The 22,331-nt window shown below is 26.8% G+C and overlaps 1 protein-coding gene across 1 annotated transcript; it reads left to right on the top strand.

The window, feature by feature from the left end:
- The first annotated feature begins 285 nt into the window (after positions 1-285).
- On the top strand, positions 286-17,458 carry LOC135924305 (solute carrier family 45 member 3-like). The gene is made up of 2 exons (XM_065459359.1): positions 286-415; positions 15,522-17,458. Exons 1-2 carry the CDS (start codon positions 406-408, stop codon positions 17,456-17,458), a joined length of 1,947 nt encoding a protein of 648 aa, XP_065315431.1. The 5' UTR covers positions 286-405.
- Positions 17,459-22,331: the final 4,873 nt, after the last annotated feature.

Genomic DNA, 22,331 nt, shown 5'->3' with positions numbered 1-22,331 from the left:
TCATTTATTATTTAAAATTTAAGATTAATAATTTATTTTTTTTTACCTATATTATTTATATATTTAATATTTATTATTAAATAGAAAGCTGTTCACCTTGCTGTCATCACATTCACATGTTAATTTCACGCTCTACATTTTTATCCCCTTTATTTAATAGATACTTAAAATTTACTAATTCTTTTTATAAAATTATGCACACATTTGCACTTAAACTTAATAAATTTATTGTAAATAATATTAAAAAAAATAATCAGCCTTTTTTATTATTTATTGATGAGTTATCAAAATAGAAAAAATATTTGTTTAAACTGATATGTTGAAAATATATTTAAAATTCAAAAATTCAAAAACAAATTATATTTGGATATAGGTGTTCTAAATATCTGAAAAATATTCGTTATCATGGTTCAAGGTAAATGAAATTTAATTTTTTTTAAAAAAATAGGCCAAATTTAGCATAAACTAACCCAAAAATTCTCTGTTTCTATTGGATCCATTTTTCTTGAAATCTGAATTTATGATCAGTTGACCGTAGATCATGGTTTATATGATAAATAGGGCCTTTTTATTTTTAGTTTGACGTTATTATTACCTATAATTTAGTCTTTAGACACTTAGGACTGTGAAATGTTATTTTCAAATTTAAATAAGAATCCTATAGAAACAAAAATTATGTCAATAAATTTGAGCTGATCGGCCTAGCAACCAGCTTTAATTTAATATAGTGATATATTGCTAAGGAGTGGTATAGGGCACCCCACCCCTATAATTAATTAGACCTAAAATATTTAGAAATTTTTAGAGTCTTTAGTGTAAACAAAAAATTCATTAGTATATTAACTGAGAGAATTATTTATTTTGTTCTGCGACACATTCTGTAAGGTATTTGACTGAATTAATTTTGCTTTCAGAGCACGCATCCATTGGATGGAAGATGGGGAAAGCTGTACCAGAGTTGTACTATCCATTTTTATCTGGAGTTTATAATTTCAGGTGAATTTTATTCATTTTATGTAAAATATAATATTTATATCAGATACCTACTGGCCCGGCCCTAAGCCCGGATGGCTAATTTTATTTTTTTTAAATAAATATTTTAAATCGCCATTATTAACTAAAAAAATTAAAAATAAATATAATACATTTTAAAAAATCCGGGCCGGGCCTGAATATAAAATCCGGGCAACTGTCCTGCTCGTACAAATGATACCTCTGCAGGCCTCTGATTTATATTATCTTGGAGAGCAAACATTTACACTAGCGAATTAACTTCAAAAATGGGAAGTTATTGAACACGTTTTTAATGTATTAATAAAACTTAAATAAAATATAATAAAACTTTTGTGGCCACTTCCTTGTTATGACCCCCTTTAGACCAATTTCCCCTGCCAATATATTAAAAGTCAAAATGTTTTATAAATTAAATAAACCATTTATAGCTTTATTACCGCAAAACTTAACCTTGATTAAGCGTGTTCATGCTCATCACTTTTTATCGAGTTATCATATTTATTTTGCGCAAAGATCCAAGCTACAATTGAAAATACAATTTGATTTTGATAAAATTAATTAACACAATAAGTCAGAATGTTTTTTTTAGTTTGGCGCAATCGATTATGGTTAAATTAATAACATTCAGTTTGAACTAAAGATCATATACATAATAAAGAAATGTTAGTTTTTATATTACAAAATAATTTTATTTCTTAAAAATTTGATAAAATCCTAACAGATGATTTTTTTTAAAAATGCATATAAAATTTTATTTTTTTGGGTAATTGAGTGGATTTTTCTTTTATAAAATTTATTTTCCAAAAACGGCGTTCATTGTTTCTCTTTTTTATTATAAAATTAATTAAATTTAAAACTTATCTAAATAGAGAGAAAAAAAATTACGAGGATAAAGAGACGGATAAGAGTTAAATTAAATTCTACCGAAGTAATTTGATAGGAAGAATACAGCAAATATTATATATATAACTTTTCTCTGTGAACCTTTAATTTAAAACGTTTTAAAAACCTGAGAAAAATTGTAAATGATAAGATTTCTAGTTTTTATGGTCGTTCGTTATTTTGCAGAAAGGAAGCGATAGTTGTATCTAATGGCGTAGCCAAAATTTATAGGGGGGGGGGAGATATTGGGGGTTTCGAAAATTCCTATTTGCTCTGCCTTTGACAGGATTTCGCCTATGATAAATTATTATTAAGTATTTTTTATTTTTCCATAGTTATTTTTTATTTTGCTTTTATAAAATATCTTAATCATCCATTAAGGTTATCTAATCGATTGTAAGCCCTAATTTTTAAATCTATGCCAATGATTAGTGTTTTATTAGTTCCTATGAGTGCATTAACCACAAAAGTAGCTAGTATAAGGGAAAATATTATTAGCAACAAATTTTTAGCCAACTATACTATTATAAAGCAATTGAAAGCATCTATTCTGGTTATTTCCTGACCAATGATGTATATATATTACTAGATTGGAGATTCATTCATTAAAAGTGTCCATACATGGGAGACAGCCAGCTCTAGCGCCATTTTGTGGTATGCACGCCTATTAATTGTCTTATTTATCATTATGAATGCACATTCATATCATTTAATCGATATGCAAGTTACTAAATGGCTCAAAATGCATTTAATAAATGAATCACCAATCTAGTAGTATTTATATACATCATTGATCCTGACTCGTTTTCTTTCTTTTTAAAATTCTTGATAGCTAATCTGAATAGTGATTTTTAAGATTTAAAAAATAAGAATAAGTACACCTTTACCCTGCATACATAGTTAGCGCGATTTCGAGGCGATAGGCATTTTTGTCAATATTTGCCCTGCAAATTTTGGCACTACTCTAACTGTGAATGCAGTTTTTAAGATATCATCACCTTATGCCTATATCTATAATTTTAAACCAAAATTTAGAATTAAGGATAAAATTTAACTTGAACTAGTACGCGATCTGAATACTTATAGCATATTATTTTATTTCGTTTGGACAGCATAAAGAAAAAACAAGTTATTAGCAAAATAAGAAAAAAATTATTTGCATTATGCCAGAATGGAAAATAAAAAGGAAGCGCTTATCTGGTTTGGAATCATGTGCTAGACTAGTAATTATTATTTTCTCATTTTTTATAATATTGAAGAGCTTAGATATATGTGTAAAAAAAAATTTGATATAAGTCCAAGTGAAGGAAATCTTCGTTACCACTGATTTATTATTTTTAGTCTGTCTTTCTGTATATATTTATGACACGACTTTGCCAACGGTAAAAAGAAAGAAACCGTATTATAAACAAAATGAATCACTGCAATTGAGGAAAATATTGTACTACCATAATGGGGGTTTTTAAAATTTTTTAAAATTTTAAATAAATGTATTTTTTCGTATTTTATTTTCATTTATTGTTTTATACCTCTGACCAGGAAATAATCTTATCTCTGACAAAAAGAATAGGGTATCCAATAGAAAGAGGGAATCCTAATTTCTTTTCAATTTTGAACAATGCCTATAAACATTAACCAAAAAATATGTCTATAATAGATCAATATCTCTATCAAAGTAAAAGAAATATGAAGTTTATGTTGATTTATTAATTTATACTAACGAAAAAGTAATATATCTTTTGATGGTGATGCCATTAATATTAATCCCATTAATATTAATGCCATTAATATTAATGAAGAGTAATGGCATCCCTATCAAGCTAATTAAATATCGAATTCGAAGCACGATAAAAAATCTATTTCGAAATATTTTAATTTATTTTAATTTCATTTAGCCCTTTCATTCCTTTTTTAAATATATTTTTAATTTTTTTTACATTTTATGTACGCATTTTAACATCCTCTTACAGATGTCTATGCAAGAATTTTACTATTGCGACGATAATTTTTAAAAAAATTTCTAGAAGTTACTCAAGAATATCTTGAGTTTCAGAAATTTATATAGCCAAGTTACAGAGAGTAGGTGGGGTGTAAACTGTATAAGCTCCCTTGGAGAATTCGCAAGTTTTCTTATCTAAATAGGTGTAAATTAAATATCTTTTAAAATGATGACTATATAATGAATTTTACAGAAAAACATGCATTTATAAAAAGAAGTTTAAAATCATAATTATAAATCCTGGCATCTGAAATTTTTAATATCATTTTATACCTAAATAATCGTGTAAATAATTTTTTTCATAATCATTTTTGTTTTTGGCTTGAATTTTACAAGAATTAACAAAAATTAAAAGTTTTAAATATAATTTTTTAGAAAAATGAAACCCCCTTAAAAGATGAAGCAAAATTTTATTTGCTTAAGATAAAAAAAAATTAAGAAATACAAAAAAATAAACTTTCAAGTTATAAAAAAACTGGCTGATAAAATGTTGTTTACAATGTTAAGTATATTTAAGAGTTAAACCCCCCCCCTCCATTTTTTAAATTTAGCTATACATCAATATTATCTTTTTAGCCGATTCTCTAACTGATGCAGTACACTATCGGCCGTTACCAAACACTGATACCAAAAATTATAATTGTTATTGAAAAAAAGGAAAAATAATCATCATTCTATTATCAAAGTTTCAATGGCAGTCTTCTCTCCACAGATATTCGCTAGAGTTACTCTTCCTTCCTTATTCTTCTCATTTTGCGCTATATTTCATCCTTATATATTTTAATTTTGGATTTTTTTTATTGTATATTTTTTTTATACAAATAAAATAAAAAATTAAGCAATTTATTTGAATGGTTCAAATTATAATTTTAAATAAAACCAAAAATTGCCATATATAAATAATTTTAAGGCAAACCAAAAATTGTCATATATAAATTTATCATTTAAAAATTTGATATCTATATGATAAGAAGCATAGGTGTATCCAAGATTTTGCTAGGGGGGGGGCACTATTAGGTGAATTTTTTCCCCAAAAATCTTATTGGAGATCTTTAGGTCCACTTATTGTAGGTCTTTGGCTATATTAGATTTTTATAAAAATAATTTTCCGTTTTCACTTTTTTTCTAAAAAATTTGAATTATAGTCGTTATTTAAAAAAATAATTAAAAAATGAAATTTAAGAGAACGGGCAGATTTGCGATGGGTGGAAAGAGAATTCCCCACTTTTTTCTCCATTGGTTACCCGCCTGATAAGAAATATATTAAATATTAAACAATAACAATAAATAAATTCAAAATATAATTTTAAATTTATTTAATTTATTAAAATTAAACATGTGTCTAATTTTTCTAAAATAGCAAAATTCACAAATATACAAGTGACATAATTGTTTTCTCCCAGTTCGTGGAATTAGCCTTTAAATCTCTTAAAACATGCTCAATTCTCTGAATATGTATCTTGTATGGATTGATCATTTGGATCGATAAAATTTCCACCATGATTTACGGAATAATGTTCATATCCACTTTCAAATAAATTGTTATAGCCTGAAAAAAAAATTTTTTTTATTTAAATTTATTAATATTTAAGAACCACGATTATTTTGGAATTTATTAAGTACCTACCCACCTTATAATAATATTATAAAGAGTAATCAGGTCTTTGTTTTTTTTTTATAAAATAAAAATAATAATAAAATACATGAAAAAATTTCCCCGTTGATTTAATGAGTTACCGATTTTTAAATATTAATTTCGCATAATGGTGAATAATTTTTTTTATTTTTAATTTATCAAGATTTATATCATTTTTGAATATCGGCCACTAATATCGGGAGGATTAGTATGGGCCGATACAGATACTGACCGGTAGTGTGAGTATCGGGTAAAATTTTCTGATTAGACTAGTTGTTATAAATTAGTGGCATGAGGAGTTTTAGTATAATTATTACAATTGATTATAAAATACAAAAATCAAATAATTCCTATATTTACAGTAGAGTTCCAAAATTTAAATTTTTAAGCGCGGCCCAGTCCATCAAACCCGGCCCAGATTTTTTTTAAAAAAATTATTTTTTGTACCTTGATTTTTTGAATAAAATTATTTTAAGTCACACCTTACCACCCGGATTTGCTAATGCATAGGTTTACAGTCACATTAATATTTTAAAGATATGCGGAGTCTAAAAAGCAAAGGCCTTGACCTTACCAAAAATATTTGATTTTGATAGAGACATCTTTTGTTTTAACAATAATCTCGCTGACCTCGGTAGTAATTTTCAATTTATTTTATTATTGAATGGGAATAAGTTTGTATGACTGGTCATGATTTCGTTTTTATCAAAAAAAGAGGTTAAATTTTTGGTTTAATAACAGAAACAATATCGGTGTGTAGCGAGCGCTATCCTTGATCTATAAAATGAAGTTTGAATCAAAACTTTATCTATAATTGTTTTTAAGCCAGGTGAGTTTATTTGAAAGTTTTTCTTCAGGCCAGTCCTGTATAAACTGGTTATAGTATCTTATTTGATGATTAGTACTGTAAACGAACGCCTTCATGAACGAAGTTCGTTTTTTTTAAAAAATTGATGAACAGCGTTCCTTTTATTTTTGACGTACTTTGAACGTGAACGTGTTCCTTTTATGATAAACGCGTTCGAATATAACGTTCTTTCAATTTTAAGAATACTTTTTATTTTTATTTATTTGAAAATTTAAAAAGTCTTATATTTTATAATCAGTTGTTTTTCCTTTTACACATCTCAATTTTTTTTAACACGCCATTATTATAGTTTATTAATTTGAATATTATTGTTTATATTTGAATTTAATAGATTAGCATAAGCATGGATATTATTATTTCATCATCATCATCATTTGATTCTGAAAATTCAAAATCAGATGAATTATTGCCATGGCCCAAATATGAAAAATATTTTACACATCCTATATTGAAGACCCAAAAAGTTTCAAAATCTTCAAGTTCCAATTTAAAACGACATTTGATTGTAATATATATTATTTTATTTAATATAATTAATTGAAATCATTAAATTTGAAGAAAAAATGCATATGGGCTATTTGACTCCAACAATGACGATAGTTATTTTTAAATAGTGGCCTAGAATATGGTCAACCATTGATAGACTTAGTATTAAATGGGATTAATAAAAGGTATTAAACCTATCACTATCAAATAATTAAATGTATTTTATTTTTTTAAAAGATTTAAACATATATATATGAAGATTAATATGTTCTCTCTGCAATTATACATCCAGTATTCAAACTTCAATAGCCATGATAAAACCTCCACAGAACGAACCTATAAAAAATAAACTTATAAGCGTTATTGAAAACCTTAGAAATGATAATGCAAGAAGTGTTAATTTCGAGATATCCTTTTTTTTGACGAGGAAGTTGAGATGGAATGGAGGAGGATAACTTATCTCAATTTTTTGAAGCAAAGGACAAAACAATAAATGTTTTTTAATAAATTCTCCGCGTTAAAAGAGTTGTTTATTAAGTATAATATCGCAATCCCCTCATCCCCTGTAGAACGCATTTTTAGTATAGCTAATGCCGTATTAACTGCCAAGCATTCCTGTCTATCAGATGAAAATTTTAAAAACAATTGTTAATAAAAATTAATAAGAAAATTTTTTTAAAATTAAAATGTCTTTTTATTCATTATATTGTTTATAATAACTACTATCAAATAAAATAATATCAAAATTAACATATCAAATATAAAATAAAATAAAACATTATTTTATAAAAATGGAGGTGGGACTACAAGTTCCCAAAAAACATGAATAGTTATTTGTAGATTTTGTTTTAAAAAATAGTATTCTTTTGGTTCTGATGTAAGGGCTCTTATCTTATCGCCTATATTTTTTAAGAATTTTAAAATTCCGATTGGCATATGTCCAAGGGAAGAGATAATGATCGGTGTAAAAATATAATTTGTGAATTTGGAATATTTCCTTGTTTTTTTTCTCGGCTATATCAAGCGGATTAGAATTTAAATTTTTTGGGAAAGAAGATACGCATGTGAAGTCCCAAATTAAGGATTTCCCTAAAGACATTATCAAAATAAAACAATATAATTTTTTAACATGTCTAATATATTGTGTTAAAAAATATAAGACATTATTTAAATTAAATTTAAAAAAAAATTTATCATAAAATTTTGAACGAACGTGAACGTGCTCATGAACGTGACCGCGTTCGTTTTTTTTTAAAGTGAACGTGAACCGTTCGATTTTTATCAATGAACGCGAACGCGTTCGATTTTTTTAGAAATGTTTACAGTACTATTGAGAATTTTATCATAAATTTGAAACAATATAGAATATATTTCTATATCTTGATTAAAATAGTCAAAAACCTAACTATAAACCTGTCCTGTAAACGTTACCTTGAGGTTATTATCCGTAAAAAAATAGAAACTTCATACGTTTCTTTTAAAATAAAATAATATAGCAGATTTTATTAAAAAATATAACATTATGAAAAGTTTGAGATTTTTTTACCCAAAATGTTGAGTAAAGAAAATCTCCGATGATCAAAAAATTAAAAGTATTTTTATGCATGATAATCACAAAGATTTATCTAAAAGATTTTTTACAAAAAAATATTTGAAATTTTACGTAAAATTTGTTCAAAATCTAGTTTACCATTCTCAAAAAATCTCAAAAATTTTTGTAGATTTTTTATTTTGTAAAGAATTTCAAACTCTGCTGAAAACTCCAATGGAAATTTAATTCATACATTAGATTCTAATAGCATAATAAAAGAATACTTAGAAGAAGGAAGTTACGTTGTTAACTGTCTGTTATTATATTGATATTTTGTTTTGAATACAAAAATCTACAAGAATTTCTTTCAATTCTTTAATTTTATTAAAGTTATATTTCTTCCTTTAATTTGTCATGAATCATGAAATTTGGAATTGTTTGTAAAATACTCGGATTAATTAATTTAATCAAATAAACAAATAGAATATTTTATAATTTAATTCTATATTAATATTTTTCAGTTTTTATTATTTTTAAATTTTATTAAAAAATAGAGAAAATTAAATCTAAGATTTAAGATAAAAAATGTATGAAATTCATCGATTTTTCCTATATTTCTACGTAAAAGGTATCAGGACAGTCTGTGATACATTCTAATTTCAAAAGTATCATTTATACTCTTTGATATACAAAAGTTATTGCTGAATGTTTAAATATAATGCATAACATTAAAATAGAGAATAAAAAAAATATTTTGAGTTTGACATTTTTTCCTTATATGTTTTTATAAAAATCAAATCTAAAGAAAAATTAGCCAATGGGCTGCGGGCTGGATCGAGTCAAAAATGGATTATGTAGGTATCTAGAAGGGAATAAATATTTGCAGGCGCGTACGCAGGAATTTGGTCTAGGGGAGGGGATAATACAATTTTTTAAGAAATATTATTTTTAATTAAAAATACTAAGCATAAATTTATTAGGATTAATAACTTTTCTAATACACAATTTTAAACTAATGTGAATTATAATATAAAGTGAATATAATGAATCACTTAAATGATCCAAAATTGAAATTTGAATTTTTTGAGCTTTTATAATATATAAAGTATAAAAAATTTAAATGTTGGAAATATAAATTAATATACAAAAAGTTTCATAGGAATAATTGTATTTGTATGTTTTGAGCTAATTTTTCAATTATCAATCCTTGCTTGGCGTTAAATGTCTATGAATATTCAAAAGATCCAAATCATTCAATCTACTTTCAGATGTTGTATTTCATAGATATGTTTTTCACAGACTTGCAGGCCCGGCCCCCGAGCCGGACCGTATTTTAATTTTTTTAAATATACCCGGGTCGGGCCCGTAATTTTTTTTAAAAAAAACACCTGGGCTGGGCCTGAAAATTTTTTTAGAAAAATATCCGGGCCGAGCTGTATATTTTAAAACCAAATATTTGAAATCGCCATTATTAGCTATAAAAATCAAAAATAAATATAATTTATTTTAAAAAAATTCGGGCCGGGCCTGAAAATTTTTTTTAAAAAATCCCGGGCCGAAAAATATTTTTAAAAAAAAAATGGCCGTGTCCTGCAAATGGTACCTCTGCAAGGCTCTGTTATTCTTCTTAAAAAAGAGAATGTTTTCTCATTAGTTTAATAAAGAGCTGCTAATATATATATAACCATTTTAACACATTGGGAGTATAATCTAAAATGTGTTTGAAATAAAAAGCATCCATAGAATTTTTTGGGACTGTATCAACCAGAGTTAATCTTTTAATCATAGTTATTCAGCTAATAAGGCATCATAAGATATTTTAACATCTTCATGATAAAAATATAACAAATATTTATATTTTTTTTCTATCACCATATGAAAAAGGTTGGGAGAGGGGACATTTGTTTTATAATACTCTTCTACTGTTCCTATATTAATGTTTTAACGATGAGCTTGCTGCAAGTCGAGGGGGACAAATATTAAACACGTATAGCTCTGCTTTTGACTCAACAATAACATATAAAATATGAAATTCTTCAACAACATTAGCGCTAATTTCCTTGAGTTCTAATAAAATGCTCTCCGCTATTCTCATTTTCTTAATCAAGTCAATGTTATGTTTTTGAAAAGTATTACATAAAATAGTTGTATAATTAAATAATACATTCTAATGAGAAAAAAAATTTGGAATAAGTATTGAATCCTATAATTTTCTTGCTTCTGAGGAAATATTTCTTTCAAGCCATTGTGATATTTCCAGTAATAGCATTAATAATCGCCTCTTCTAACTCCATAATAGCTGTTACTGCTTGATGGCGGAGACTCGATCTCGTTGGACAAGCTTGCAATTTCTTTCTCCCTGTTGGACAAGTTTCAGAGATAATTATTATTTTACTAGAAATTTAGATAAATATTACACCACTAAAATTTGAAAATAATAGGTAAATTACGCCAAGGAAAACTTGAAATCGAAGTTGATTGATAAAATAACTTAGTAGATGAATGTGATAAATAAATGTAATTAAATATGAAATAAATATTAACAAATATAATTAACAATAACATTTTTGAAAAATATAATCCGGCATCTGCATTTTTTGGCTTTTGTGGAGGGGGGGGGGGGGGGGGGGGGGTTGTCCCCCTGCCCCCCCTCCCGCTGCGTACGCCAATGAATATTTGAATATTATTGATATGATAAATAAATCAAAATTAAACAAATATTTTATATTTACCTTTAAATGATAAAAGTGAGTAAAATAAATATTATTCTACTCTTTATATTTTTATTTTTACGCCGATAATGCAAAGTTGAATAAAAATTTTATAAATTGCCATTTTGTATTTCGAGATGTTAATTTTCTCTTATACACTACATTATATGTAAGTTTTCATAATAAATATCATATTTTTTTATAGTATTTAGAAATCATCAAGCCCTGAACCAGCTTGTAAAGATTTTTAAAATATTCTTCAGCCGAACTAACAATATTTTTAGCCAGGACCGATAAATTTTTTATGTGTGATTATCCGACCTGTACCTATATTTTTTAGCCCCGATGTTGCCATTTTTTGTCAAGTCAAAATCATATATTCTGCATTAAAAATATTTTGCAAAAGTTACTTGGTTGGAACTTTTTCTAGCCGGTCAGATTTTTAATATACCCATGACGAATACATTATATATTAAAGTGCTGTAAATGATATACTCATAAAATAACGCGTTATATTTGTTCGTTACTTATATTTAAAATAACTAATATGTTACTTTTCGGGAAAATAACGAAATCGCTCTAAATACTTAACTTTCTTCAGTGAAATTTAAGCGGGCAAGAGGTAGTTTTAAAATGCTATTATCATAAGAAAAGGGGTTTTGTACGAGTAAACTTATACGATACTTGGTACTTTTTAAAATAAGGAAGTATACTTATAATAATTTTAGTCAAGATTTTAGGTTACATGTACATCAAACAATTAATATTGATCTTCTGAATTTAATCTTCATTCATACATTATAATTGTAAAATGAATAGCGTTGCTGCATTCATAGAATACCATTAATCATCCATTGATAAGAGAAGGTAGTCATGGTTTAAACCAAAAAAGTACATTTTTCATGAAGATCCTTAGAATCATCAATTTATGAAGAAACACTACACTACATCGTCAGCACTAGTTAAACATCTTAGTCTAGGAAAAATCTTGTTAAAAGTTAAACGTTCCTGTATATCTGATCAAATAATTTTGAATAATTGTAGATTTTATTTAGTAAATTTTAAATATTTACATTTTGTTAGCAATTTTTTTTATCCTTTATAATAATTCTAGTTTTTTCACATAGCCTTATATTATATCTGGGAAAAAATATTATAGTTGTGCTGTAGCATTTTATTGTTTTTTTAAAAAGTAATGTAACCACTTTTCTTAAAATAACAGTGTTACATTTTTAGAGTAACGTTTACAGCACTAATTATAAGAAAAAATCTTTCCATCTTTTTACTAAACTAAATTAATTTGTATAAGCCTGCCTTAAATTATTACTGGCAAACTCCAACCGAGCCTTACAATATATTGATCGCTTTTTATTTTACGATATCTGCGAATGTGTCTTTGATAAATCCGTCATAATAATTAGAGTTGATATCTTTAATTTACTCTAACAAACATTTTTTTTTATAAAATATATAAATATAATAATATTATATATATATAACATTTTGTTTTTATAATTGATCTTTTATATGTAATTGACAATGACATTAAATTAGACTAAAAATGTATATTATAGTGTTGTAACGTTACTTCAAAAAGAAATGGGTTACTAGTTACCTTGTAGTGAAAAAAGGGAACGCGTTATTCGCTATTTTTAAAGTAACGAGTTACTCCTTATTCAAAAAATACTAAATAAAATATAATATATAAATTTTATTTATATTTTTTTCGTTAATAAAAATAAAATTAATATATTATATAAGACAAGTTCATTTTGTAATAATTTTTTATTAAAATTTACAATTGATTTTCAAAATTTTGATCAGGCGCTTAGTTGCAAAACACATGTTCAAATAGAGCAGAGATGGGAGGGTTGCATTATATAATAAATTAAAATTTTAATTGGGGAAATTTATTAAAGATATTTAAACAATTATCTTTATTCTCAAAAAAACTAATTATCACAAGAATCTCATTCAGAACCTCATTAATTTTTTTTATCGTTATCAGAATTTAATCTGAATCCATATTTTACTTCCAAATGTTTTTTTAGATTTGAACTGCTGGTTAGACATTGAGGTTAAAATATTTGAATTAGGGCACAATCTACAATTAAAAAGTATAGACTCAGTGCCCTTAATTTTGTTAATTTATGTAAAAATTGTTTCAAACTGACCAGGCCAGAGTAAAATAATCTTCCTCTGAAAAAATAAGTAAGTAGGGGACTGGGGTTAGTCGAACCGATTTTTACAAAATTGGCTATAGCTATTGGTTTTTTTTAGATAATATAATAAATAATATATGATTAGATACCTAAAACTATACTCTATATAGGTGTCTTATAAAAAATTTTATGAATATAATCAATTTTTAATTTTATGAATATAATCAATTTTTTAATTTTATGAATATAATCAATTTTTTAATTTTATGAATATAATAAATTTTTTAAAATTTTATTTTTTGTAAAAGTGGAAATTTTGTCCAAGAAGCCCTAATATCGGTGTGAGGCAAACCACTTCAGACATAATAAATTTCCTTATTCTTTAAGAAAGATTCTTAACTAACGGGTAGCCTTTTATGTTATTATTACTCAAAAAAAAATAAACAAGTTACTCGTTACCTTTTTAAAAAAAAATTTCCTCAAAAAGGTAACGCCTTTAATAATAACGTTACTTTACAGATAATTTACTAGTTTTATTATTTTGGAATTCCATCCATAAAATACCCTGATAAAATAATACACCGAACAAATATATCCCAATTTATTTTAAGTAATTAACCCTTGCATAATTTTAAATCAATAATTTTAAATATTTATAAATGTATCACATGATTGCACTCAAAACGTTTTTAAAAACTGACCCCTGCTAAGTGTTTATTTTATTGAAGTATGGATTAATGTGAAGTAATTTGTTTAGGGGGAGGGGGGTGGGGTGTCGAGTTATTAACTGTTTCTAGAGGGGTTAGAAATTTAAAAGATTAAAAGCGAGAAACATTAAAAAAACATGAAATATTATTGGAATGTTATAAATAAATGAAATCTCTACCATTCTATAGTGTCAATTGAACTGATATTATTTTTGTTTTAGCAATAATTCTGTCAATTCTATACATAGATTCAATAAAATTATAGGCCAATGTTTTCTGCAAATTTCAAACAGGGTTCAAAAGTTATTCCTTCAAAGTTCGACAAACAAAATTCTAACTTTCCAACGTGTAAAAACTTTACATTTAAGCAGACAATAAAAAAAATGGTTTTCAGTAAGGATGACTTGAGTCTAATTAAAATTTTAAGACGGGAGAAACATTACGGAGCCAAAAGGTTTTTGTACGAATTTCCTAACAACTGATCTATCAGAGGTCTTGAATATATTTATTGCAAAAACTGATGATACCCGATCAGCAGAAAAACGGTATGGTGATATATTGATTCTGTTGAAACACTCATTTTGAGCTAAGAAAACCGATCTGGCATCTACAGAATAATTCGTCAAGTAGCCCTAGAAACTGATATTTAGCAAACTTAAGTGCATCGGATTATCCACAAAGAGCTGTATTTGATGTTTTTAAAAAAGAAAAATGCCCAATACCTAACCGATGCAAATATGATTGCCCCTCTGGTACGTACCAGACAACATCTAAGAAAATACCCTCAGAGGCTAATTCATTTCATATAATTCACTGATGTAAAGCTGTTTAAAGTAACTTCACCGGTAAATCTGGAAAATAATAGGGTGTACGTTGCAGTAAATGTTGATGTTTTCATGTTTTTGTCGAATTGTAAAGTTTTAATAGTTTTACATTAGAAAGTTCGAATTTTATTTGTCCAACTTTGTAGGTGCATAACTTTAGACCCTGTTGATAGAATTTAATGAAATTTGCAGGAAACATTGATAATTTATTCCCCTTACAATCTATAAAATTTATTAAATGATTAGAATTGATGGATTTATACCTAAAACAAAATGGATACTAGTATACTTTCTAATTTTCTGTTGGGGAGTGGGAGACTTGACTATACACTGCCAGACCTTTAAGTATTACTTTTACAAATTATCTTGATATAATAGCCTATTTATTTTGATTCTCAAAATTATATAAATCAATTTTTAAAAGATTTAAAATTTAGAGATCCCGAATCCCCGTGGAATTCATATTTTGTCAAGACATAGATATTTTAAAAAAAATAATTGTGAGAAATAATTATTTCCAACGATTTGTTTTGAACCTAATTTTATATTATCTGATTTATATTTTATTCTGGAAAAAAATATTTACATTCTGTAAGAGTAAGTCATTACTTAAAATTTAAGTATATAATTTTATGGTAAATATTTTATATCATATATCCAGACTATAAAATAATCAAATTCTCTATTATATTTATAATTAGTTATTAATCGAACGGCTCAGCCTAGCATGATAGATATTCCGGTGACGTTCTATTCCTACTTGAAGCTGATTATGCTTACTTCTGCCGCTTTTGGGCTAGAGTTTTGTGTTAGCGCGGGTTTCGTTTACATACCATCACTACTCATGAAAACGGGCATCGAAGGCTTTGAAATGTCATTCATACTTAGTCTTGCCCCTCTTATAGCCATACTAACCATGCCTTACATAGCCAAAATGGGTGATGAATATCAATCAAACAACAGAGGTCGTAAACCGGTTATTATAGCACTGAGTGTAGGAGTTTTAACTTCATTGATATGTTTAGGGAGTTATCGAGAAGTAGGTTCTATTCTCCCTCCACATTTTAGCTCCTCGATATCCAAATTTATCTTGATTTTGGGAATTTTTGGGCTTGATTATTGTACTCAAGTATGTTTGAACCCTTTCGAGGCACTTTTATCGGATATTTACAAAAATACCAAATGGGCTGAGTTGTCTTATGCAATTTATTCAAGCATGTTGGCTTTAGGAAGTTGCGTGGGTTACCTTATAGTTGCCTTCGAATGGAATGCTTCTTACCTAGCACGATATTTTCCAAACCCCCAAGAAAACTCTATATTCTACTTTTTAGCCATGTTATTCGTATTGAGTCTATTAGCTACTTTGGTATCATTGAAAGATGACGGGCGCAATAAGAATTGGAGACAGAATTTTACTCCATTTCAGCAAAATAAATATACCGAAAAAGAAACAATAATTTTAACCGATGACGATGGATATGAAAGTAATAATTCGGAATACAATGATTCGGAACTTTTAATACTTGTATTTGAAGAGAATTCATTCGTTAAAAAATCAAAATATCCTTATAAGGATGACCCTAAAGTGGAGATAAGGTTGCCAAATGCATATATACAATTAAAATCAAGCTCTAATAAAGGCATATCATTTAGAGATAGAGAGTCACCCAATCAGACGATATATAAAATAGTTTCCTATTTTTATTGCAGTCGTATAATGCATTGGCCCACTAAAAAGGCATTAAAAACATTTCTAAAGTTGAGAGGAGCCGTAAGATATCTCAATATATGGCTCAGGTGGCCTCTAGTTCTTAGACGTCTTTTTTTGGCACATTTGTTTATGTGGACAGCTTTGATGATCCATAATCTCTTCTATGCGGATTATATGGGCCGGTATATTTTTGAGGGTGACCCAAAGGTTGGAGAAGGTCTAGAATTAAGAAAGTTTTACGATCTAGGAGTGAGGTCAGCTAGTTGGGGTCTTCTATGGCATTCGTTAATGGCCGCTATTGTTTCTCCATTACTAGAAAGATTTATAATAAGTCAGGGATGGATGAGTATAAAAAAGCTTTACATCGTGAGCTTACTAGTTTTCGACTTCGCGATGCTCTCGATGATCTTATCACCCGTAAAAGGAGTCTTGCTGTGCAATATGGTGACCACGTTCACTGGTATAACTTTAGCTGTCGTCAATTCCGTACCTTTTATTTTGCTGTCCAAATATCACACCAATAAAACAAAATACTACTTCAACCTATCCAATGAGATACAGTCTGACAAACAAAGTCCACTCCTTGCGATAAATGGAAATGAGGTACATCATGCAAATTTACATCATGATTTTAATAACACCAAAAAATCTTTTAAAACTTTGAATCAGTCTTATTCCGTTAAAAATGACGTCAAATATGATAAAGTTCGTTCTTTCGGTATAGGTGCAGACATAGCCGTATTGGATATCGGTTATTTTTTAGCGCAAATTATAGCGACTACCATTATAGGACAGATAATTAAATTGTCATCCGATCCACGCTATTACATGATATCGGCTCTGGTTGTTTCTTCATTAGGATGCTACTTCGCAAAAAATATAATCGCTTCCGAATCAGATCTAAATTTATATCTCGATTCGATTTGATATTTTTCTGATATTGTTATCTAATTTCGGTTTATATATCATTTAAAACTTGCTCATATTTATAATTCAAAAAATATATATCATTTTATTATTATACAAATATAAATTAATATATAAAATTGTTATGTTTAAAAAAACTCAGGGTATTGGTATCATTAATAATAAATATAAAAATACTCATTGCCAATGAGTATTAATTTATCTTATAATAAGAATGTATATATTAGGGGATATTACAAATATTTTATTAAATAAAGCTTTTGTAAAGATTAATAAATCTCTTGGTGATGGTTAAACATTTTATGTTTACTAATATTTTAATTAGTTTATCTCACTATTTGTGAATATAAATAGATCTTATCTTATTTAAATGAATTATAAATATAGAATGAATAATGAGTATTTATTACAATAATAGGGTAAATGTCTATTTATGAATTTATTGATATTTTCTATCGTTAAATTTCAATAAGATTCAAGGTAATTCATAATGTTACTCTTACTATTTGTAAAATTTTTTGCAAATAAATACTCAATATGAGTATTAAATGAGAAGTTGAAATATCGGCTTCAATGATAGTAATAGTCTTAAAGAGTGGGATGAGGGGGGGGGGGGGGGGGGGGAATGTAAAATAAAGCATTTAATATAATTTGTGTCAATTATTTTACTGCAGGTCTTTGCCGTTTACCTTGGTAATAGGCTAAATTAGATAGCTAGGAGGATATAACTTAATCTACAATAGTACTAAGCTAAATAAACAATATTTTATGTTGCAGATAATGAATGGCAAATTAATTTTTACCTGGAAATTATAATCTTTTTATAGTAAACGAGCAAATCCTACCTATATAAACTTATTTAGAGCTTCAACTACTTTGTCCTACCTTAGTAATGTAACATTTACAAAAATATAGACAATAAAGCCTCGCGATGACCTTCAAGAGAACCTGAAATTTAGCTAACTTAACCGTTTATTTAAATCAGGCTGGTGCATAATTTTCACATTTATTACTATTATTATAAGGCGAATCTAAATGGGTTTTAACCGTTATTATTTACAGAACCTAAACCGAACTTAAACCATTAAAAAATTTGCCAATTAGACCTCTATAAAGGTCTGGGAACCGTTGGAACTTTTGATATTCCAACTCTTTTAAATATCTTTAATAATCAATTTTGATTAATACGTATCATTAATTATACACAGATATTTTTGTATATTGCTATTGGACGGTGAGATATCTAAGTTACCATATAGGAGTGTTATCAACCATAGAATTTATATCTTCTTCTACTAGATATAAATTAAAATAATAATAAATTTTTAAAAAATGTTCTTTTTACATATTTATAATTGTAATTAAGCTTAAATGAAAAAGGTTTGAACCAAAATTTTACGAACCGACCCTGAAACTTAAACTTTTATCTTTATCTAAACCTATAAGCTCATACCCTGAAATATTTTAATGATAATATTATAAAGCTAGCAATTTTGTACATTAATCTAACACATGCTCATCATCACGGATGTAATGGTAAAAAAATTATATTTTATTGAAATTCTTAACAATAAATAAATAACATGATACTTAGAGTTATATTATATAAAATAATAAATATTACAATCAAGTATCTTTTTAAATTAGAACTTGAAGATTTTGAAACTGATATTACATTTTTTGGACACATTTTATAGGTTAAAAAGAAAACTTAAACATTTTTTTTGGTGGAGTTATTTTATTATTATTTTCACCATCTGGCTCATTTCTCAAATTATTTTTATTATATACTATGATTTTTGCAGATTCTGATAGTATATAAAAAAAAATTTAAGATGTAATATCATTTTATTTGAGGCGATTATGACTATGTAATTGATAATGATGAATAAATTTTATTTATGATAGTGATCATGATACACAATCTGAATTAGATTAAGAAGATATGCTAATTGAAACAGACATTAAACTTAAATATTATTAAGGTAAATATGGAATTGTTTATCATATCTATTTCTCTGTAAAATTAGCTAAAAATAAGGTGACTCAATTATGGAAATCGGATGGGTTTGGAATTGAGATATTTAGAGCAACAATGACACTCAAAAGATTCAGATTTCTAATTCATACAATAAGATATGATGACATATTAACAAGAGAAGAGAGAAAAATGTTAGACAAAGCAACTCACTTTAAAAATAATTTTCAAAAATTTGTTGATAACTGCTACTGCTACAGATCTTATACAATATCAGAATTATCAACCCTAAATGAAATGCTTCCAGCATTTCGTGGTAAATGCCCATTCATGCAATACATGCCAAATAAACTATCATATGACATAAAACTCTCCTTATAAAAAAAACAAAATATTTTTGTCAAATATGTAAAATAAATTTATGTTTAGAACACATTAATATTTTATGTAATAAATGTTTTGCATGTCAAATTTAGCATATTTCAATGTTCTATATTTTTTATATTAGAATGTATTAGTGTAATTTTTTTTGTATTGAAGAATAAAAATCCATATTATGAATTATCATGATTATATGATGGATAAGTTATTTTTTTAATTTTATATTTGAAATTTAAAAAATGTAAGCTTTTTTAAAAAAAATTCTGGCACAAATTATAATTATCCTCATCATCTTTAATCTAGGCTTAAGATATAAAAATATTTTATCAAGCTTAAGGTTAGATCTAACTTACATCCAAATATCAAATGAAAATAATAAATATAACTAGAGATATATACATTTGAAATTGGGGTCTATTAACCCCACCCGAGTACTAACGTCATTTTTTTCACCGGAGTATTGAAGGGTTAAAGATGCTTATTACCAAAGGCAATACCGAGCAAATCGTGATTTTACAATTTTTATTTGATACATACTGCCAATTACCGAATAAAATGTAATAAGACCCTTATTATTTAAATATTATTATGGAATCACGTGGTCGAGTCCGGCCTCCTATATATCATCCCCCAAGGATGGAACCACCATAAATTAAAAAAAATTATTGCTGGGATTCGAACCCTCTTGCCTACTAGGCCATAGACGCTTTCCAAAAAACACGGATTTTTCAAATATATATTCTAAATGTATTTGGTAGTGCCTATCCAAATGAAAAATAAACAAAATACAAATTTGATAGGTAATACCTTAAGTAGTATACAACATTAACCCATTTTATACACCCATGCTTACGGTAATCTATAAAATTTAAATATTAAAATTAATAAAATATACTATAGGACAGAAACAGTAGCTGGTTAAAAAATTCAAATGTAATAAAGAAAACAGCTGATTTAAAAATAACCCAAAAATTTCGGATTAATATTTTTTTATTCTCAAATGAATAAAAATTAGATTTTCTAAAATTGAACGAAAGTAAACGAACGCGTACGTCAAAAAAAAAGGTACGCGTTGCCTTTGAAAGTTCGTGAAAATAAAAGTATTCATCATTTTTTTAAAAAAACGAACTTCGTTCATAAACGCGTTCATTTACAACATAAGGCTGATGAAAGGGGGTGGGGAAGTTGTGAAAAATAATATTTTCCAAAATAAGCTTGCAAATTACATTAAATATTTTAACACATTTGTAACAGGTATGGAAAAGAAATTCTAGGCCTGGCCTGTAAAAAAATGATTACTCAACAGCTTTTTAAATAAGGGCTGGAAAAGGAAACCTAGACCTGACATGTAGATAATGATTAATCAACAGCTTTCTAATTAAGGGCTGGAAAAGGAAACCCAGGCCTGGCCTGTATACTAACGATTACTCAACAGCTTTTTAATTATTTGTCCTATTTTGCATTAATTTCTTACCATTTGTTTTCATCATTTATGAAATTGCATCTTAATGTATATTGAAATTACTTATCCTGGATATGATAATGATATTACTGAACTAGATGGATATCGTAACCTGATTTATATAAATCAGAAAGGATTTGAGAAACAAATTTATGTTTAAAATGGCTTGGCATAAGATATGATGGCCCTGCCATGATTTTTAATTTTTAAGACCAAACTGGCCCTGATTTTTTATACTTTTTAAATTCAAGTCTCGGCTTGCCATGATTTTTAAAGTAATATTATTTTCGGTTTTCCTGGGTTCCAAGGCTTGCAGGTCTCTTTTAAAGCCCTTAATTTTTTTGATATAGATTGGAGATCTGCAATGCCCGGACCATTACCTGGCTAGGTAACGTTTAAAAAAATTATGGACTAAGCCTGAAAATTTTACCATTTGCTGAATTCTAATATGAATATGGATTCTTAATAAAAAATGCTTAGATAATAAAGCATCCTAAATACAATATACTTTATATTAGGGATTTATTCTTACTGCACAATAAGCCATAAAGTTGTAGAGGTGATCAATATAATTCATGGTTCACAAAAAAATGAATATTATAATTTTCCCACCCAAACTGCTTAAAAAGAATTGTGGGATTCGACAATAAGAGTGAAAATGGAGAGATGTATAAACCAACCAATAGAAATACATACCATATATAAATGCTGATTTTTTCAATAGCAAACACATGATATTTTGATGGCTAATATATAAATATAATTAAAAATCAAGATACATCATTATAAAAAAAATTTAAAACAAATACAATCAACAAAACAACATTACTGGAATTTTATACCAATTATATGTGTCCAAAAGGCAATCAAAAATTTTGGAAAGTGAAATATAAAAATATTTTATTGGATGATTATTATTTTAATACAATTAATTATAAATATGGACAAGAAATCATAAAATTGAATATCTAATTTGTATATAACAATATAGACGATAAGCCAAAATATAAAACAGAGTTATTGAAATATACTTTTTAAATGGATCTAGATAC

This window comes from Gordionus sp. m RMFG-2023, chromosome 2, assembly GCF_954871325.1.
Source record: "Gordionus sp. m RMFG-2023 chromosome 2, tfGorSpeb1-WG-v2, whole genome shotgun sequence".
Lineage (NCBI taxonomy): Eukaryota > Metazoa > Nematomorpha > Gordioida > Chordodea > Parachordodidae > Gordionus > Gordionus sp. m RMFG-2023.
The sequence above is the reverse complement of the archived record's forward strand: the minus strand, read 5'-3'. Positions and strand labels throughout refer to the sequence as shown.